The sequence below is a fragment of the Psittacula echo genome, assembly GCF_963264785.1.
Source record: "Psittacula echo genome assembly, chromosome: 2".
NCBI lineage: Eukaryota > Metazoa > Chordata > Aves > Psittaciformes > Psittacidae > Psittacula > Psittacula echo.
Window position 1 is genome coordinate 87,073,102 of NC_137737.1, and position 20,617 is coordinate 87,093,718.

Sequence of the window (20,617 nt, forward strand, 5' to 3'; positions counted from 1 at the left end):
GATAAAATGTTTTTTAATGGTTGATACTCCTCTTTATCAAGTGCCTAGAAAATCTCCTGGCTCTTTCATAATTTCACCTTTGCTCCCTTTCCTCAATACATTTGACTTGCCCTGATTAATTCTAGTAATGTTAACAACCTTGTTAGTGCCTCAGTAGCCCTGTGAGAGAATACAGTGATAGAGTGTCACTAGGGAAGGATCTGTGACTGTGGATCATGACTCTCTCATCTATCAGTTTCTACAGCCAGAAAATGATTCTGGCTTGACTAGTACCCTGGGGAGAGAGCCAGAGCTCTGCCCTAGCATTCTTCAGTTACGTGTGGGGGACAGCAATAATCAGGCAGCTCTGCTTTTCTGTTTGAAGAATGGAGTTAGCAGGATGGCTGATTAGGGAGATTGTTTGTGACTTAGCCTCTTTCAAAGCTGTTTAGGCCAGAAGTCCTATCTGTTTCTCAATTTATTTATTTATTTATTTATTTATATTAATACTGTCACAACTAGAGTGTTGTAAGCCATTTTACCTCAGGACCTTGAAATACCTTTAAAGTGTGTTAGTTCCAGCATTCATATGAGTGAATGAATCCTGTTTCTTTTATTTTAAAAAATTGGTAAATGAGGCAATGTAAAATCAAAGTAGAAATATTTCTAGGTGGCCACAGAAACTTAATCTGTGCTCCTTCACAGTAATTAACTTGCACTTATTTTGTGTACCAGACACTTGCCAATGACTTTCTGAAAATCAGACTCAAATTAGCCAGACTTCTGTGTCTTTAGCATATTGATATTTCTGACTGACCAGCTTGAAGCTTCTTAATTCTTTCATTTAGCAATGATTGTGTTTAGTAATGATTGTTTCCTTGAGGAAAGTAAAAAAATTGGACAAAGAAACACTTGTTTCTTTAGCTTTTGGCAGGAGTTTACATGGTTTTGGCCTAGTTTTCAATTATGTACAATAATTTGTCTTCCTTGATGAGTTAATGACATTACTTAATATTTCCTCACAGCACTGGAGATGGGATATTTCTAAATCCACTCATAATAAATAATAATAAAAAAACCCAACCCCAAAACACATGATTTGGGCATAAAAATCTAAATGTTTTTGATAGTAAGCTCATTGTCTTTACTTGAGTGCAATTGCAGTGGGATATCTTGTGTCTTGTAGTGGGATATTCTTTGGATCCCAGTTCTGAAGGACATATATTCTAAAGCATTATAAACCCCACCTAATGTAGGAACATGTATTTTTCATTAAGGAATCAAAAAGTGAACTGATTAGATTTTTCAAATCAAGAAGTTGTGCCATACTAGTTTTTCCTTGTGCTTTTAGTGGGTTCTCGCAAAATCATACAAATAAAAAAAAAATCTGTATTCGTGAAGGAATTTTTGTATACCTATTTCTTTCTTAAGTAAGAATAGAAAACTACAGAACAACCAAGGGTGGGGAGTAAGTCTGAATGTTTCAAAGTCACTCTTCCCTCAGCATTCGTTTTCTGGGCAGATGTTTTGTGCATCTTTTCACTCTAAAATTCACTAATGTAACTTTTAGGATAGATGGGGTTCACAGGCTGGTTTTCACAAATGTGAGAACCTCTTCGGATTATAATTCTTTTTTGCTTGTCTCATTCTTGTGGTTTAAGCCCAGCCAGCAGCCCAGAACCATGCTGGCACTCACTCACTCCCTCCCCCTTCCTCCCTCTGCTCCCGGAGGGATGGGGAGGAGAATTGAAAGAATGTAACTCCCACGGGTTGAGATAAGAACAGTCCAGTAACTAAGGTATAACACAAACCACTGCTGCCACCACCAATAATAATAATGATAAGGGAAATAACAAGGGGAGAATACAACTGCTCACCATCCGCCGACCAATACCCAGCCAAACCTGAGCAGTGATCTAACCCTTTCGGGTAACTGCCTCCAGTTTATATACTGGGCATGACGTGCTGTGGTATGGAATATCTCTTTGGCTAGTTTGGGTCAGGTGTCCTGTCTCTGCTTCCTCCTGACTTCCCCTCCTCCCTGGCAGAGCATGAGACTCAGAAAGGTCTTGGTCAGAGTAAACATTACTGAGCAACAACTAAGAACATCGGTGCTATCAGCGCCGTTTCCAGGCTGAAAGTCAAAACCACAGCACTGCACCAGCTACTAAGAAGGATTAAAAATGACTGCTACTGCTGAACCTAGGACACTCATGTTTAGAGTTCTGCATCCTGAACGCTATCACAGACTGTGCTTAAATAATTTCCATTCAGGGACCCATAGTGACTGCTTGGTGGCAATTTGATAGTATTTGGCATGGTGCTGTAGCAGATGCAAAATTAAGACTCAAGCTTTTCTTTAAAATTAATAATAATAATCCAACTTTGCCATTGTTTTCTGTCTTAAATGTGAGTGAATCTCCACTTTTGCAGCTCCATTTTGCTTGAAGCTTTATCAGGAGATTTTGGAGTCTTCTAATGGGGCTTTGCTCTGGACTTTCCTAAAACCTTTATTGCATGGGAAGATACTGTACAATTCAAACATCAACATGATTGACCTGGTGATGAAGAAGGCGAGTATCAAAAGAAATGCTATTTCTGTTTATTGATTTCTGTCTTTGTACTTCATTTTAAATGTCCACTTCTTTTAGGATAGGTAGAAGCAATTGGATAATTGCCTTTCAGAAACCTGGATCCACCCTGACCCCTGAGTTCTCACCTGGCTCTCGCTGTCAGCTTAATATATCTCTTATCTTTTATCCTATTTGTAATAGTGATTTCACCTCGGTGTGAAAAACAGAAGTTAGAAGTTCTTTCAAAGTCCCTTAAATCTTGTATAAACAGGTTAAAAAGAGAACATTAGCAGAAGCAGCATGTGAATCATATTCTAGTGAGGTGTAGGATATATGTATTCCAAGTGAGCTTTTGCCCTCAACAAATGTTTCTTACGATGGGAACTCTAGTGGGGCAGAATAAGGAGCTGTGGGGAAGGAAGGCTCCAAGAATGAAAGTCTGTTTTGAGGGAGTCACTGAGCTGCATTTAAAAAACCCCAACCAACCAACCAAAAAACCTGCAGTGCGTCCTTTCTGATTACATTTCTAACACCAGTAGTATGAATGACTAGTAGTAGCTGAGCTGCTATATGTGTGGATGCTGATGACTTGATATTATTCAACAGTTTTACTGTCTTTGCAGTTTTGATATGGTAGCTGTTCTGTCTTTAGCATGATTATCTACAATGAAAGAATTGTTCATGACTAGCTTTAAGGCCTCTCTAAGAAGAGGGATGATAAATTGTTTTAAGTATAGTTCTGTGTAAATTTTGCATTTATCTTGCTACTGTATGTTTTTTACCCTGAATATTACTGATTGCAAGAATGGTAATTAGGTTAGTTTAAAATGTAGAAAAAGCATTACTGCTTGTAAGTGGTACAACAAAAGACTGTAGTTACTTTGAATATGATGATAACTATTTTCCGTGCAAATGGACTGTATTGTAGTATTCGGACTTACGTTTTAAAAAGTTAGTAAAAAATCCCAAACACAACTAAGCCAAAAAACCACATGCTAGATAGTAGATACTAGGTAACTTTATGGTTTCTGCTGAGAATTGGAAATAAGGTTTCAGTGATTCCATATTTTGCTGTTAAATAACTTTAATTTGGGCAACAGGCCATCTCCCTAGAGTTGAGTATAATTAATTTTAAATTTTTAGTCAGCTAAAAATGAAGCTGCACTTGACGTTTATAGATGGATATTCTATAAAGAATGAGATGTGAGAAATCGTAATTATATTCTATGTTACAATGACATTTAAAATAAGGCATTTAAGACATTTCCACATTTTTTTGCCAATTAATATGACAAAACCATGTTCTTAAAGCATCTGTAAGAAAGATAAATGTCCTGACATACATTGTGTTCTCCTATGGATCTAGTGAAATGAGGGCTCAATAATACAGTTCAGAATGAAGTTTGCTTGTATTCTTTTCTTGGGTTTTTTTTTTTTGGGTTTTTTTGGTTGTTTTGTTGTTGTTATTTGATTGATTGGTTTTTTTTAGTGCTCTGGACCAGTACAAAGATTCTGGTAGGTGCCTCCAGCAGAGTTTCTCATTTGTTTAATGTATTATTGGGCTCACAAAATTTCCACCATCTTATTCAGGAATCTGTGTTAATATACTCTCACCCTTCCCCCAGACATGTAGATCTAACAAGCAAGTATGGATGTGTATCTGTTTATGTGTAAATATGCAAGTAGTAGGAGAGTTTCTTCAACAATTTTATCATTTGTTTTATTACAGAAGTCTATCTGATATTGCTTGAACAGAAACAAAATTTAAATGCAAAATATTGCCCCAAGTGTCTTGAACACACCTACTAAAAAAATAGCTACTAAAAATGATCCTGTAGCCCTTACAGAGCCAAATCTTCTACTGGAATCGGAACAGAAGTACTAATTGGTTTTATACTATGTGACCACATGGCAACTATTTACTAAAAGAAAAAATTAGAGGAGTAAAGCTAAAAGGAACATTGATGCTTGTATAGGAAGATATATTCTTGAAGTTTTTCACATGAACTATTTTATGTCAAGACTGTGTAATTGATCATTCTTCAATAACTTGTGAGGTTGCTGGCTTTACCTTCTGGGAAGTCAACAGTTCTAATGTGTAGAATAACTGACCATCACAGAAAGAGCCTGTAATGCTAACAGAGCAGAAAAGTTCAGTGGCAACTGGCATCCTGGAGTTCAAAGCCAGTGTGTGATGTCTTTGATCCTTGCTTTTACTACTGAACTTTTTGCCACTGAGCTGATCTTATGAAAGCATTTCTTATTTCAAAAGAGTCTCAGAGTTGATTTTATATTCAGGCAATCACATTGGAACAACTTCGTGCTATTTCTGTGTAATTGAAACAGTCAAAGAATATATATATAACGAAAATATATAAGTGGCAAGACAACTGAGAATTAAAGAAAGAAAACTATCAAATTCATTAATTTTAATTTCCTGGCTTTTGTCTAGTTTAATTATAAAAATTGATAATGAACTGAGTAATTTCTTATTCTAATCTTACATATCCTGTCTGGCTCTTCATAAGCACACTTGATTTGTCAGCCTCTTAAAAGATGTCATTATAAAAGCAGTTTGATACGCTTAAAATACCATTTTTATTTATTCTTACACCATGAGGAGGCTTAGACATATTCAATCCATGACCAAAGTTGATACTCTAATTTAATCAAAGGCAATATCCAGCCTAGATGTTATGAAGAATATTTATTTTAATGGATCTTCATTGATTAGAGAGAACTTGATGAGAATTTCTATTAAACATCAAAGTCCAGCTAGTCATTAGCATACAAACTCACAGGAGTTGCTTTACCATAGAAGATTAAACATTCTTCTTGCCTTAGGTTCTGATTTCTGCTGTAATCAGTAAAGGTTGTATAGAGAAGAACTGGAGAATCAGTAAAGTGATATTCCCCCAGGTACTGTCCCAACTTCCCAAGCCTTAAGGGTCAGGTTTGCCAGGAGTGGATTGTTATAATTTGTCCACTTGCATTTTGAGCTTATATAAACTCCTAGTATTCGCAGTGTCTTTGGTGAGATGTTCCGCGTCAACAACCTCTTCCTCGCTTGTTCAACTTCAGCAGAGGCAACTTCTTTTTTAAAATTTTGTGTTTCTATCTCTCAACTATGTTTATTTCTTTTCTTTACTTCCACTACTACTTTTTATTGTAATTTATATATAAATTTATTTTTTATATATATATATATATAAATTATATAGCAAATTTCAAATTTGCTTAGTATGGATTTCAGAATTATTAGTCTGTATTCCTCTGGTTCCCCTAGCATCTTTCCTATGAATAACATTGCATTTGTAATTTTCCACTTCCCTGATAACTAATTATTTTTAATCAGGAGGTTACACTACGAAGAATTCTTCAAACATTTAATCCTTGAGTGCTCCTAGAGTTCTTGGCCAGATGTTATCTTTTCCTGGAAACTACTTATTGTTCATGTTGTTAAACTTTATGACCTTTTTAAACTATGCTTCAATTTGAGACATTCTCTAAAGTCCTCTCCATGTAGAAGGCTTCTGATACAAGAACCTCCAGGCCCACCAAGGTGAATGCGAAAGCAAAAAAATTTTAAACAATCCGCTTTTGTCTTAGTCTTTCTTCTGTTATTTGGATATAACTTTTTCTTTGTTTGTTTTTAAAAAAAAGAGAAGTGGAATGGGGAATCTCATAGAAGTTAAAGGCATAAATTCTTTCAGGAAAATGAAAATATTTGCAAAGGTGTCTTTGGGGCCTTCTATGCTACAAACAAGAAGAAATAATCACCACAAATTGTTTTCCCATGTTGTGCTAGGCGTATTTTGCAAAAGTGAACTAAAATACTAAGGCAAAAAGTTGTGTACTTTCAATAGGACTTACTGCAAAGTGTGGTCCAAATTGAAGTTTACAATTTACTGTTCAGACCATGCTTCCAACTTTCACTTTTGTTACATATTTCGTTGCAGTAGTTTGAAGAAAAGATCCACAAGGTATGCAAATGCTTTCTTTTGAGTATGTCCTAACTGTATTTTTTTTCCCTGTCTTTCTGAAGCATGTCTGTGATTGGATGAAAGAGATATTATACAATAGAGGTCTTTATAATACTTCTGGTAGGAAATATCCATGCTACAGGAAGACTTTAATTTGCTTGGTATTCAGAGACTGCAGCAAATACTTTTCTTAAGTAGAAAAAAGAAAACATGGATATCCTTACTGATGGCTATCAAAGTCAAATGGAAAGGAGTTGCAGAAGATCTGAAGCGTGCCAGTTTTTCTTTTTTCTTAAGATTTGCTATGCACAGTTTTTACTTCATTGGTCTTCATGTATTGTTTTTCCAGGCTAATTTCACTTTTAGTTTTGTGGAAAACTTGAAGACTTATTCTGAGACATGGCTTAGGATGTCTGAGGTTTTTAAAACCAGTGGAAACATCCTCACAGTCTCACATCTGCAGGTTGGTGAACTGGGATGGCTTCCTATTTTCTGGTTATTTTCTATGTGATGTAGACAGATTTTCTATGCATGTAAAATTGCCCCTCTAATTGGCTTCAGGTTTAAAAATTGCTGAAAAGGAGGCAGTTTAGTTTTAGGTTATGAGCCTACAATGTGGTACTGAGCAAATTCTGAGGTGAAAATTGTTAAAACTGATATTACCTCACTATGACCAGTATTACCAGGCAACAGGGGAAAAAAACCAAATAGGTACACATACAAGCTTTATACACTTATTTATGGAACTTGTTTGTTTATCACTTGCTTTTTCCAAAAGTGTGTGTAACTGATAAAAAAAAAAAAAGACGTGAGAAAAATATTGACTAAAAAAAATGAAAGCGTACTTTTGTTACTGGGATTTTTCCAATCCTACATGTTTGTGTCCTTTTTTTCCCCTAATAAAATTTAGTTTTATCATGATTGACTTGTGAAAACATGCATGGAAACATTTTGTGAAAATAAGAGCAATCCTGTCGTGGTCCATACATATCAATTGAACTGTTACTTTTAAGTTCAGTTAAGGAATGATGCTAGTAATCATGCATTAGACTTGCAGATGCCAGGATGCTCTTGTAGAGCTAATGATTTTTTCCCACTTAGAACTTGATGAATGAGGTAAAGAAGTTAAAATAATGTAAAATGAACTCTCAAATGCCAGTTTTTTAAAGGTTGTTTTTTTTTTTACTACTGTTAAAGCTAATAGTATAAAAGGCCAAAAGTCTTGCAGGAAAAGAAAATGGGTTTCTGTCCTAGCAGACTCGTAAGGACATTAAAATGGACTCGCAGTTAAAGTATTGGCAGTAAAGGAGGACAAGGATGTAAGCAATGTGGTGTATATATTCTGCTGTTTACTTGAAATGTGGAGTTAGCCTTTTAGAGGAGAAGATGTGGAGAAGCTAAGTGACTTCTCCAGTGTCATGCAGGTAATCTTGGTAATGAAATTGAACATGAATGCATAGATATATTTTATGTTTCTTTAAAGAAGACAAACCTGATGTAATATCTAACACTTTTCATTTTAGGAAGCACTGCAAAGCAATTTCATAAAGCATTTTGTAGAAAGTCATTTGGATATTGACATGGAAAAACTCTTTAAAAAAATGCAAGTATACGGTATGTACATAAAAGTACATGTACTGATTACCCTTATTAGACTTGAACTTAGAACTATGTTCAGTTGAAATTGAATGTTTTGCCTACTTAAATGATGCTAAAGTAACAGGCTTGAAACTATCTTGTTGAGTTAGTCTCAAATATTTCTAGTTCTTTTTTTTTCTTGTGAGTGATTCGATAGCTTGCATTTCAAAATACTGAAAGACTTGAAAAATCTGGTAAAAATCTAGAAGTGGCAAATTGTCATGGGAGAGTTATAAATATAGGAGCCATACTTAAAAGCAAGGAAGAGAGAAGTAAACTCACATAGCAACAGTTCCATTAGGTAGTAGTAAATTTTGAAAGGAATATATGTACTTTAAATGGAAATAAATAAAAAATTAGACTGGATACACATTTAATCAAAAGCTGTCTGTATTTTTTTTCTTCTTTCATTGAGAATTAGTTGTGTGTGGTATCCTCGAGCCTCAGTAAAGCATGAGATACAGTTATAATTAGGGAGCATCAAGATTGGGCTCAGGTTAGAGAGTAACCAGGGTCAGACCCAGCTCTGGGATTGCCCAGGTGGGACTATTAGGGTGATGCTGGGGCCAGGACAGGTAGGTGTCTGGGCCCAGATCAGCAGGGCCATGGACAGATCCACAGCCAGGCTGTGATGTGATGAGAACTAGAGCCTGGGGCAGGCCCAGACAAAGCTCTGTGCAGCTCTGGTGGGAAGGGGCATTACGCTGGAAATTTAAGTTATTTAGAGATTTTATGAGATTTCAATAATTGAAAAGCTCCAGTATGTCCTGCTGTCAGTAGGGTAGGTGCATGATAATTAAAATGGTTGCTGGCATGTGCCAGAAGGAACTGTCCATACAAAAGCAGAGTCTAACGTAATTTAAGAAATGCTCATGATTTTGAGGACCAGAAAGAAAGAAAAGTGGGAAAAATGTAATAATGGAGAGTGTGAAATCATGTACAAAGGAAGCTTTAATTGAAACTGGTCTTGATTTGAAGGCTAGGTTTGAAGGCTAGGACTAGCTGCTCACACTTTCACTAAGAAAAATGGCAAAAGATATCCTGAATTCAGTCCAGAAAGTAAGAATCTGGGCTCAGTATTGTCCTTAGGCAAGGGACTCAAGCTAGAATTTTCTGTCTCTCTGGAAGATTTACTTAAACACTGAACTGTTGCTGAGTCTGGGTCAGTCATAGCTCACCCCTCATGGTGAAGCTGGATTAAAATACAACTAAAAAAGCCTCACAGAAGCATAAAATTGGAAAAGAGGAAGCTGGCTTACAATACAACTAAAAAAGCCTCACAGAATCATACAATTGGAAAAGAGGGAGGAAAGAGCAAGTCTCTTAACCTGCAAGGCCTGCTGGAAAAATAGCTGTCTCTATATTAGTTGAGTAATAGATGAATTTTATTTGTTTGGATCTAACACTGGGAACTTTACGGGTTATGGGCAAACAGTATGTCATTAAATAGATATCAAGATCTCTGGAGTTACCAGGTACCTCTTCCATGTTGCAGACATCATCAGAGAAATCTGTGTATGTGTTTCTCAAGCTGCAGCTCATTAACAGAGCTAAGAACTTTTGACAATGTGTAATAAATGGTTAATAGTTTTGGTGGTGAATACAGGAAATCATTTAAGTACAATGGCTATGAAACTAGAATTTCTTTATTTTAATGGAACACAGTCAATAAAATTAACAGCATATAAAAAATAAAAATCAATGTGAGCTATAGATCACAATAGCATTTATGCCTTTGTGAAGTTGATCTGTCCAAAGTGCCAGAGCACTCTTCTGCAGTTACACTTTGATTACACTTCTTTTTACAGATTTGCTTTGTCATTTTGCTTTTTGAAAAAAATGGCTAAGCCCTTTTGTTATGTTCATTTTGTATATTTTTTTGTTCATTTTATTAGTCTATAATCATGTGCAGCTGTTACTGTAAACCTCTTATGTTTTTTAAAATTTCATTACTCTCATATTGCATCAGCTTCTTAGTCCTGTAATTATTTTGCTTGGATCCAATTAAAGTCTTAAATGTATTCATATCTGTTATTGGTTTTACCACTCACGATCTGATTAATTCCATCCAAAGCTCAGATTTTCTAAAATCATGTGATCTGTGTGATTATGTATTTTGCCTTCTAACTAACTAAAGCAAATTTTCCCTTGGTTTATTACATCTATGCTTGCATTAAGCTGACTTCCAATTATGCTGCAATCCAAGGTGCTTATGTTTGTATGTTTTTTTACAACTCTATGATTTTAGAAATTTTTAAGAGTCTTAGAAACATGCTATTCACCCTATTACTCCTGCTGCGAAGTCTTGTGGGCACAGAGGAATTGACAGCAGAAAATAAGACATATAGAGTTAATATTTGGTGTTGTTTTCCTTCAACCCATGAATTCACCCTGTCATTGCTTGCCTAGATTATCTAGTCTAGAGTTCCAGACTATCAGTTCCTCTACTTTTTCTTCTTGCAATCTTAATCCTTTCTCACTGTTAATCTTGTTTTTATTTCAGAGTGCTCCATATATTTTTCCATTTATCTGCCTTCCTATTGTAATATTTCCTGTGCTGATGCTTAATAACACTTATGATCTAAGGTTTGTCACCACTGTAATTAAATGCAGTCATAGAATCATAGAATAGTTAGGGTTGGAAAGGACCTTAAAATCATCTAGTTCCAACCCCCCTGACACGGGCAGGGACACCTCACGCTAAATCATGTCACCCAAGGCTAAGCCCAACCTGGCCTTGAACACTGCCAGGGATGGAGCATTCACAACCGCCCTGGGCAACCCATTCCAGTGCCTCACCACCCTCACAGTAAAGAATTTCTTCCTTATATCCAATCTAAACTCATCACCCATCATTTTTAAATCCTGTATCTTCAAGTGAGTCCTGAAAAATTTAAGATGGAAACTTGTGTTGGATATTTTATAACATTGTATTTTACCTGAGAAAATCAGATATTTCCATTAAATCAAAATGAGTTAAGATTGTTTCTAAATTATGCTATTCTGGTTATTCTTTCAAACAATGATATAGCACTATCTTTACATTTTCTATCAATGGATGAAGATCTGAATTTCTCCAAAGGTTCAGTGTTTTTGGAAGTCATGCTTTGATTGAGGTACACATTCATCCTGGATCCACAGATAAGATCAAAGTCTGAATGGAGGAGTTTTAGGCTTTTCTTGGATGCTTTTTAAATGTAGGGCTTGTATCAAAATATTTATACTTTATATATAAACAGGGTGCTTGAAATATTTGTGATGCCAAAGACAGAATAACTGGCCAATACGTTACTAAATGAAAGGGATGGATCTCTATTGTGATGATCAAAGTACAGTAACTCACTTTTTGTGGGAGAAGTTATGGAAAGCTAATGAAATGTCAAAAGTCCTACAGCTTCACGGACATGGTCTCTTTCTAGAACTTTGCTAGAATTTGTTACATTTTTGTTGCTCTGAAATTGAAGGAAAATGTAGCTGAGGACTTCCAAAAGCTATTGAAACATGAGCTACAGCTCCACAAGTTCACACTATAATTCTTATGTTTCAAAAATCTCTTCCTTTTTTTAAATAAAAAAGTTATTTACTCTTATAGAATGTGCAACTGAGAACAAACTTTTCTGTTATGCTCATTAAAACTGAGGAAGTCCAATTTGTTTGCTTATCTTAGAAACTATGATGAACAAGATGCTTAACAGCTCAGCAAGTAAACAGATTGACCTGTTGTCACAGCTTCTAGTAAATATATCTTCCTGTGTGTTACTGGACCGCTTCCAGCCTTTTGACTCTGTTGAGAAACTGGAGGAGAAGGCTCACGAGCTTATGCAGCAAAATAATTTGTTGGCTAGTAAGTACCTTAGTTAAAATGTAAATTGATGGAAAATGTCAGACTTTTTAACTGTTGTCTGTGTTTATTATAAGGTAGGTTAAGCTTTACGCTATTTCAGAGTATTTATTAAACCACGTACAATACGTGCAACATAAAGCACATTTACTTTAGGGGTATTCCCCAACATTTGAATGCTGTAATGTATGTTGTAAAGACTAATTATGTTGTTTTAATTGTCAAGCTGCTAAGTGGATCCTTGTAGTCTGTCATTTCCAACAAAATATAGAAAAAATAGCCAAAAATGTTTAAAGGAGGATAAAAAAATCTGAAATATGAAGGATACTAAGTAAACTTGACTACTTATTATGACAAAGTAATCTAATTTACATACTTTTGCATTTTAACGTTTATATTTTTTGCTTTACAAAAAGGAGAAAAGGATTTTTTTGGTAAGGTTTACTCTTAACATCTTAGGGAAATTAGCTTGTTTATTCAGAGTAAATAAGTTCTTAAGCAATGAATGTATTTCTTTTCTTTGTTTGGATTACACGCTCTATCCTTTTTCTGCATTGTATCATTATTACTGAGAATTAATTAGTTGTTCAAAAGAGCAAAAAGCAAGACTGTTTTTCTTATTACATGCACTTTCTCCTTTCACATAAAAAACTTTAAGTTGCGTATAGCCTTTCCAAATGAGAGCCCAATTTAAGCCTATATAAAGTGTGCGACATATTTTTTTCCCCTTTTTCCCTTGTTGTTTTGTATTTTATTGTCTTCTTTGACTCCTGTAAGTACACAACAGAAGGCATGTCAAAGCAATTCTAGAGAATGAATCTACTCAGTCTGGAATCTTATGTTTGTTGCACAATCTGGGAATGACAGCCCTCCATCCATGTAAAGCCAGCAAGCCATAACATGAGACAAGGGAAATTTCTCGGGACTACATAGCAGGGAGTGAAATTTCCCCTTCAAGAGAAGAAGCAAACAGATACCTTCTGGCCTTCAGAAAATAAAATTTTCAAATTCTAGATCTATTTTGTTTCTGCTTGCATAGATAAGGGTCATATGCTAGCATAAGCCAAGATATTTTTTGGTAGTTTTTTCATTACTGTGGTCTTACAGTCTCTTCATATGCTTGAAGAGGGAAGATGGCATTTTAAGGCATCAAGTGTGTCCAACACATCAACTTTACGTGCTCAGATATAAACATACATTCCTTTCCATAGTAAGATATTAAACTAAAGTGGAATTTTTCTTGCTTGCTTTGTTTGTAGTCTTTAAAGCCTTCATAACCTCATGAAATGTCTTAGGAAATTAAATATTTGCATAAGTGAGAAAATGAGATTTTTCCAGTGAAAAAAGATAAAATCTTTATAGCAGACTAAAGTATTCTATATCTTATTATCTTCCAGAGAGCCAGGTGCTGATTAAAACATCTCTTCCCTTTCTAAGGGAAAAAGGTCAACATTTCACATTCATCAAGGAGTCCTAAATAGTCTGGGTCATCAGAAAAAATACGTAAACAATTTGCTGTATTCAACATCATTTTCCCAATTACAGATTAAGCTTTCATCTGCCTTTTTTTGTTTTCTAATTTCATACAGAGCTAGAAAAAATAAATATGCAAATTCTACTATGTTAAAACAAAAGTATTATAATTGGCTCAGAAATTAAAAATAAGAGGAATTTTTAGTGATTTGGTACTGTTTACTTTGTCACCCACTTCCAGGAGCTGTTATCCTTTCATCAACAAATTTTATGGCTGGTGTGGAATTGAGATTGGTCCTCAAAAATGGGTTAAATCTGAATACAAAGAAAATAAACTGCAATAAAAAGCCCCAACCAAATCACAGAAGGAATTTTCTCTAAGAATGATTGTTGCGAGACCATTTATCATATGAATAGGTTTTTTTTACATTTCATAATCATGAATGTATAAAATGTAAATTTCTAAAAAGCCTACCATTTTTGTGTTGCAAGATCATGAAACCTGCCCTGACAGGTGAACGTAGCATACTATCACATGAGAATTGGCCATGAGTTAGCTATATAAGTAGCATAAATCATATAAGCTTGGATACAAAGTTCCTTTTCTTCTTGTGTCAGGTATTATCTTTGATACGCCAAAGAATAAGATGCAAGATTCTAGCAATCTCCTACCACGACACATTTCATATACAATTAGAACCAGTATTCTCTACAGCATGAGGACAGATTTGATTAAAAACCCAGCATGGAAATTCCATCCCCAGAAGTTACCAGCTGATGGGTTTAAATACAACCATATCTTTATCCCTCTTCAAGACATGATTGAAAGGGCAATTGTTTCATCACAGACTGGGGCAGACACCTCAGAGCCAGCCATTCAGGTGCAAGCCATGCCTTACCCTTGTCACACCAGTGATCTGTAAGTAAACCCTCAGCTTTTTATTTCCATATATTATCTTTATCAAATTAATGCTAGAGGACTTCGGAAACCATTAGGTCTTTGTAGTGGGTGACTGTATATATTTCGGTACAGGATTGAACCAATACCAGAATATCACAGCATAGCAAATGTTATTTAACAGTTGTGACCACAACACATTATACAACATCTGTCTGGCAAATGACTCCTTAAGAGCCGTTTGCAGCTATACTATGTAGTAGTCTGCTGGGCAGAGACTCTGTCAACATATTGTGCAACTAACTTAGATTATGCTAAGAAACCCACTTTCCATCCTTAGTTTCCCTGTATGCAAACTGTGGATTGGTCCCTGGTATGTGTTGAAATACAACATAAAATTGATGAAAGAAAAAGTTTAGGATTGTTCTTTGTAAAACAATCAAAACACCCTGAGCATTAGAATTTAAAATTAGTTGGTGGTAATATATCTGTTAAAGTGGAGCAAATGTTGACTGGCTCATGTTATTCTTTACTGTCCAAATATATTACTTTACCATAGACACAAATCTGAATTCTGTTTGACTTTGAAACCCTAAAGAGTGATTACATTAGTTGTATTGTTGACAAATACTGATATAATGTTATAGTAACAATACATATGTTTGGCTTGTTACATGAAAAACCAGAACAAGTCTTATTGCTCACGTCAGGCATTCTTTTGTGCATACTTTGAGAATAGTCCCAGTTTTCACATGTTAACATTCTGCTAAAAAATATTTTACCTTTTGGGGTAACAACTCTGCATGTATATTTTCATAGGTTCTTGAACAATATAGGATTCTTTTTCCCACTTATGATGATGTTAACATGGATGGTTTCAGTTGCTGGCATGGTTCGCAGACTGGTTTATGAAAGAGAAATTCATCTTGAAGAGGTAAGAGGCAGATTACTGTCTGAAAATAAAATTTATTTCTTAAAGCCTACTGACATACAAAATGTAAATTTTGAGGTACTTTTATGTACTCGTAATCCAACTGGCTTTGCTTTTGCTTGTTTCCTCTGGGCTGTAGGTTCTAGTTCTAGCTGCCAACACAGATTCACAACATTATTTGGGCATCAGTCCTCTTTGTATGCAAATATTGTTACTGAGACAAAAAGCAAGGAGCAAAAGATTCATAAAAGTTGAATCTGGAAAATGTTTGGGAAAAGCCCTTGTGATTAGAATGTTTTTTTTATTGGATTGATTTACTATATGTGGTCTACAATGATAAAACTTCCTAAACCAGATAAAAAATTTGCCACATACTGTGTAACTGTCAGAAATATAAGAGATGATGACATAGAAAAAATTACATAATTATTTGCTTATATTGCCAGCTAGTCTTAGGAGATGCTGAGCATATGGAAGGATGAGGTTTTATGATACGTTTTCTGTATGGCTAAATATACTCTTTTTGGAGGAATTATACTGATTGTATGCTGGAGTAAGCTTTATTTAATTTGGGAAATTATCTAATTTCTCTAAACTTTCTGTTGTAAGATAGGCCTTTTTAATGCTCTAAAGTATAAAACCAACTTTGTTAAGTTAATTTTGTTCATCTTATGAAAAAAAGCTTCAGAAATAGTATTAGCTTGTTTCCAAAAGCATTATTATTATTATTATTATTATTATTATTATTATTATTATTATTTTTAAAGAAGAGGAGCAGAAGGGGTAGCACACAAAAGGGAAAAGAGAGGAGTCATTTAGGGAGATTGCATCCTTTGTGGAGCTGGTGTTGTCTTGGTGGCAACATGTTTTGCTGAAATTAAAAAAAAAAACAACCAAATATACACAGAGAAAATTTGTTTCCTAACTTTAACTCTCTTTGCTATATTGTCTTGCAGTATATGAAGACAATGGGTGTACATCCAGCCATTCATTTCTTTGCTTGGTTTCTGGAGAATGTAATTGTGCTGACAATAAGCAGCTGTGCTCTGGCCATCCTTTTAAAAGCAAGTGGTATCTTTGCTTATAGCAATGGCTTCCTCATCTTCCTTTTTCTCCTGGACTTTGGAGTTACAGTTATTATGTTAAGCTATTTTTGGGGAGTATTTTTTAGCAGTGCCGATACAGCAGCTCTGTGTGCCAGCCTTGTGTATATGATCAGTTTTTTACCCTACATAGTTTTATTGGTCTTGCAGAACCAACTGAATTTCACCAGCCAGATTATAATGGTAAATATTTCTTTTCTTCTTCCAATTTTTCTTCTCCAAACATCCTGTAGATTTTCACAGTTTTGAAACTGTAGATTATAATTTACTTACTTTTCACAGGATTATATCTGCTTTTGTTTCACTGGGAACAAGTCACATGAATAGATATCCTATGGAGAAAGTGTTTTGAATGTAGAAAGGAATAAAACATAAATTTTTAAGGAAATTTTGTAAAACTGGGAAAAAAAAACCAACCCCGAGAAAGATGCATTTCTCATGCTCATGAGTTCTCTTTATGTTTTGGCTTAAAAATATTTGTAATGGTAATGTACCTTCAAGCACACCTGATGATATGCCTCTCCTGAAAGTCATTGTTTGTTTGAAGGAAAAATAGTAATTGATTCTCTGTTGAGTATAACTGGGGATTAGATCAGATATTTGTTGAGTGCTTATCTAGCTATACAGTCTGCAGTATATGTTTCTTTGGCACTGGTTCTTCCATGCCATTTCCTATTTTATGAATGCCATAGGCTGGTTAATGTCTTTGTGCTATCTTAACATACTATATCTACAACAGGGATATCAAATATCACCATCATACAATGAATGCCATATTTCACACATTATGACTTCACTCTTTCAGAATAACTCAACTGCCAAATTAAGCTGGTGGAATAATTCATATGCTATTAAAAAAAGGACACTTTTTCAGTGTCAGTAGGTTAAATAAAATATCTTGATTCTTTGCACAAGACTGTAGATTTTTGGAATAAATAGGCAGGGTGAAATTTTTTGTTGTTGTTGTTGCTTTTTTTCTGCTCCTTTGGGCCACAGAGAGGGAACAGTATGCATCGGAAACCTTGCACTCTTCAAAATCAGTTATTTCAAAATAACTCTTCAGATATCCTGCATTTACTGAAAATCAGATGCAACAGCATGTAAAAAGGGCAATAATTTTGGAGAGAGGACATGTCACTAAGTGAAGTGGTGAAATGTTAGGAACCTAAGACGCAGGGACTCAGTTGATGGGAATTAACACAAACTTTTCTGTACACAAATGTAATCCATGCCATTAATGATTTTGATTTTTTTTTTTTTTTAATAGCAGCCTATGTCACACTTCTTTCTTCAGAGAGTGGGCAGGGTGTATTACTTTTTTGTCATAAACCTTACTTAATTTCATTAATTAAAATAGGAGATAAAATGAAGTATTTCAGATCACTTTCAAACTTCAGAATTTTATCACTGAGTTATGCTTATCAATTTTAGTAATGTTTTGGATCTCCCCATCAGCCTTCATGAGCTCACCAGTGTTTTTCCACTGACTATCAGTTGCACCTCCTTGTTGTACTACACCACTAACTTGCTCATTTTCCATATGTCCTTTTGCAATACAGCATGACTATGTTGCATTTTTGGAAGTCAAATGTTATTCTCTTGCACAAATTGCTGTCTCAACATACAGTACTCAGTACCTGTGTTCTTTCTGCCTCTGTCTCTTTTTGAGTTCTGGTCTTACAAAAATGAGTAGGATGACTTCTGTTTTCCCAGAAAGTACATTCCCTTGCATGCTTTTACAGTGTTAGACATTATATGCTTTTAGTATGTGGTAGATTTATGACGATCTACAACCTGTTATAGAGTGAAATAACGCTTTCCAATTTTAATAGCTAGGTGATGGAGCTCTTTAAAATTGAGCAAATATTACAACAGTATGTGGGGGAGTGTTGCTAAAATATAAAAGAAAACAATGACCATTCGCTCATGTGAAAGAAACCTCTATATATTTTGTGCTTGCTTTTAGTGTCACAACATACTTTATTTCATGGAGCTTGTTAATGATGTGTTTTATTTGATGTTTGCATCCTCTGTCTCTGTTGTTGTAGTGTCTTCTTTCTACAACTGCCTTTGGGCACGGAGTATTTTTCATTACATTCTTTGAGGGCCAAGAAACAGGTAAGCTCTCCAGTTAGAAGAAAAGCTGTAGGCAGACAAGACCCAGTAGTCTCCCTTCCTCTAACAGGCCAACCCTTTCATCATAGAAGTTTAATGAAGTTGGTCAAGCATGACTTCCTCTCAGTGAAGCTATGCTGACTATTCCTGATTATATTCTTGTCCTTCATGTGCCTGGAAATCATTTCCAGGATTAGTTGCTCCATCACCTTCCCAAGGATTGGGATGAGGCTAAGTGGCCTGTAGTTCCCTGGGTCCTTGTTCTTCAAGTGATATTTATTTCTTTTGGTCTTCAGGCACGTCTCCCAGTTGCCATGATCAATCAAAATTTCAGAGTGGCCTTGCAATGACATCTGCCAGGTCCCTTAGTGCTTTTAGGCACATACCATCAGGGTTCAGAGACTTATGTGTGCACAGTTTGCCCAAGTATTCCCTAATCTGATCCTCTTTCACCAAAGATACATCATCGCTGGTCTCTGGGACCCGGGATTTCTGCAAGCTTGGGTGCAGTGGAAAAATCCCTGCTGAGCTACTGTGCAGGTGTAGAAATGCATGAGAACACCCTGTTATGTTTAAATGTCAGGAAGAGAAAAATGTTTGAAAACTGGCTAAATGTTCTAACAGGTTGTTAAATGTTTTAACATGGTGATCACTACTACCTCCAAGCTAAGAGCTGTTCCTGTTGTAGCTGCTTTTAGAAAAGTAACAAGCGAATATCTGGGCCCTTGATAAATGTCTAAGAAGGATGTCATTTATATGTCTAAATATATAAAGAGATGCAATCCTTTTTTTACTGCTTTGGGAAGATCAATATTGAGAGAGTGGATGCTCCAAACCATTAGGCATTGAAAAGGTATCAGTGATACAAGAGTAGTTAAGAGTGGAAGAGACAGTTGCAGAAAATATTACTTAAATTTCCCATCAGACTCTTCATCAAAATTAGTCATCTTTACTGGAGAAAGAGCAAACTATGCTTTGTTTTGTTTTGGTTGTTTACTATTTGGTTACTTTTCCATTTAGCAATATGGTAGCTTTCTGTAGTACTAGTGTTTTGCACCTGCTTTCTTCCTTTCATGTCTTCTGCAATGTAATAATTTTATGATGCAATTTCTCAGGGAGTTTGTTTCAGTTTACCTCTGAATACGGTCAATGCACACAAATACTTCCTTAGTTAGAATTCAGATTTACATTTTCAGATTTAGCACTGTGGAAATTACTTTAAACTTTGTGTAACCCATTTCTTGATAATATCAGCACAATGGTGTAAAGCCTGATTCATTGAAGAGGTCAGTGCTCCATTTTATCAGTTGTTTTTAATTTTGCCAAATTAAGGGCAAGCTAAAACTTCATAAACAGCCCTTTCTACAGCAACTTCTCTGTGTTTTCCCAGCAGCAGTGTCACCTGCTGTTCTAAACAGCAGCTTGAAAAGGCATAACAATTCATTTCTATTCATTAGGATTGCTATGATTAACTATGGTCTTTTTTGTGTCAGCCTTTAAATACCCAGAAATGTGTGATGTTGATGTGTTTGTGATCTTTAATGCTCTACTGATTTAACTTTGACCTTTAAAAAATCATTATTATTATTATTATTATTATTACTCTTACTACCAGGAATTCAGTGGAATAATATGCACCAGCCAGTGGCACAAGGAGGATGTATGACCTTTGGATGGCTGTGCTGGATGATGCTCTTTGACTCCATTTTATATTGTGTAGGTGGCTGGTATTTCAGCAATATTATTCCTGGTAAGATTATGGAGTTGTTTTTATTTCATGTTTTTGAAAAAGTTATTGAATGGATTTATAGAATAGGCTTCCCTCATTGTATGCAACCAAACCAAAACCTGACCTTTTCATGAATTAAGTTTCTGATGGGCAAAACTGACTGATTACCTTTAGGGACTTGGTGAGTCTTCCTACATGCATAAATGTTGAGTAGTGCTAACACATGGACTAGAATTTATAACCAGGCATAAAATACCTTCTATTAGCTTGCAGAGATGACTAATATTTGAAAGGCTTAGTAATTTGTTGGTACCTCACAGTAACAGAGCTCAGCCTAGTAGCAAAACTTCCTGT

At 35.3% G+C, this 20,617-nt stretch overlaps 1 protein-coding gene across 1 annotated transcript in view; it reads left to right on the top strand.

Annotated features, from left to right (window-relative positions):
- Positions 1 to 20,617, top strand: part of ABCA13 (ATP binding cassette subfamily A member 13) — a gene marked incomplete at both ends in the record, with an annotated part of 183,944 nt that overhangs the window by 53,943 nt on the left and 109,384 nt on the right. Inside the window, 8 exons of the mRNA XM_080609685.1 lie at positions 2,413 to 2,552; positions 8,059 to 8,149; positions 11,841 to 12,017; positions 14,106 to 14,406; positions 15,205 to 15,319; positions 16,273 to 16,602; positions 18,468 to 18,537; positions 20,150 to 20,284. Coding sequence (XP_080465811.1) covers positions 2,413 to 2,552; positions 8,059 to 8,149; positions 11,841 to 12,017; positions 14,106 to 14,406; positions 15,205 to 15,319; positions 16,273 to 16,602; positions 18,468 to 18,537; positions 20,150 to 20,284 — 1,359 coding nt within the window. The remainder of the gene's footprint in view (positions 1 to 2,412; positions 2,553 to 8,058; positions 8,150 to 11,840; positions 12,018 to 14,105; positions 14,407 to 15,204; positions 15,320 to 16,272; positions 16,603 to 18,467; positions 18,538 to 20,149; positions 20,285 to 20,617) is intronic.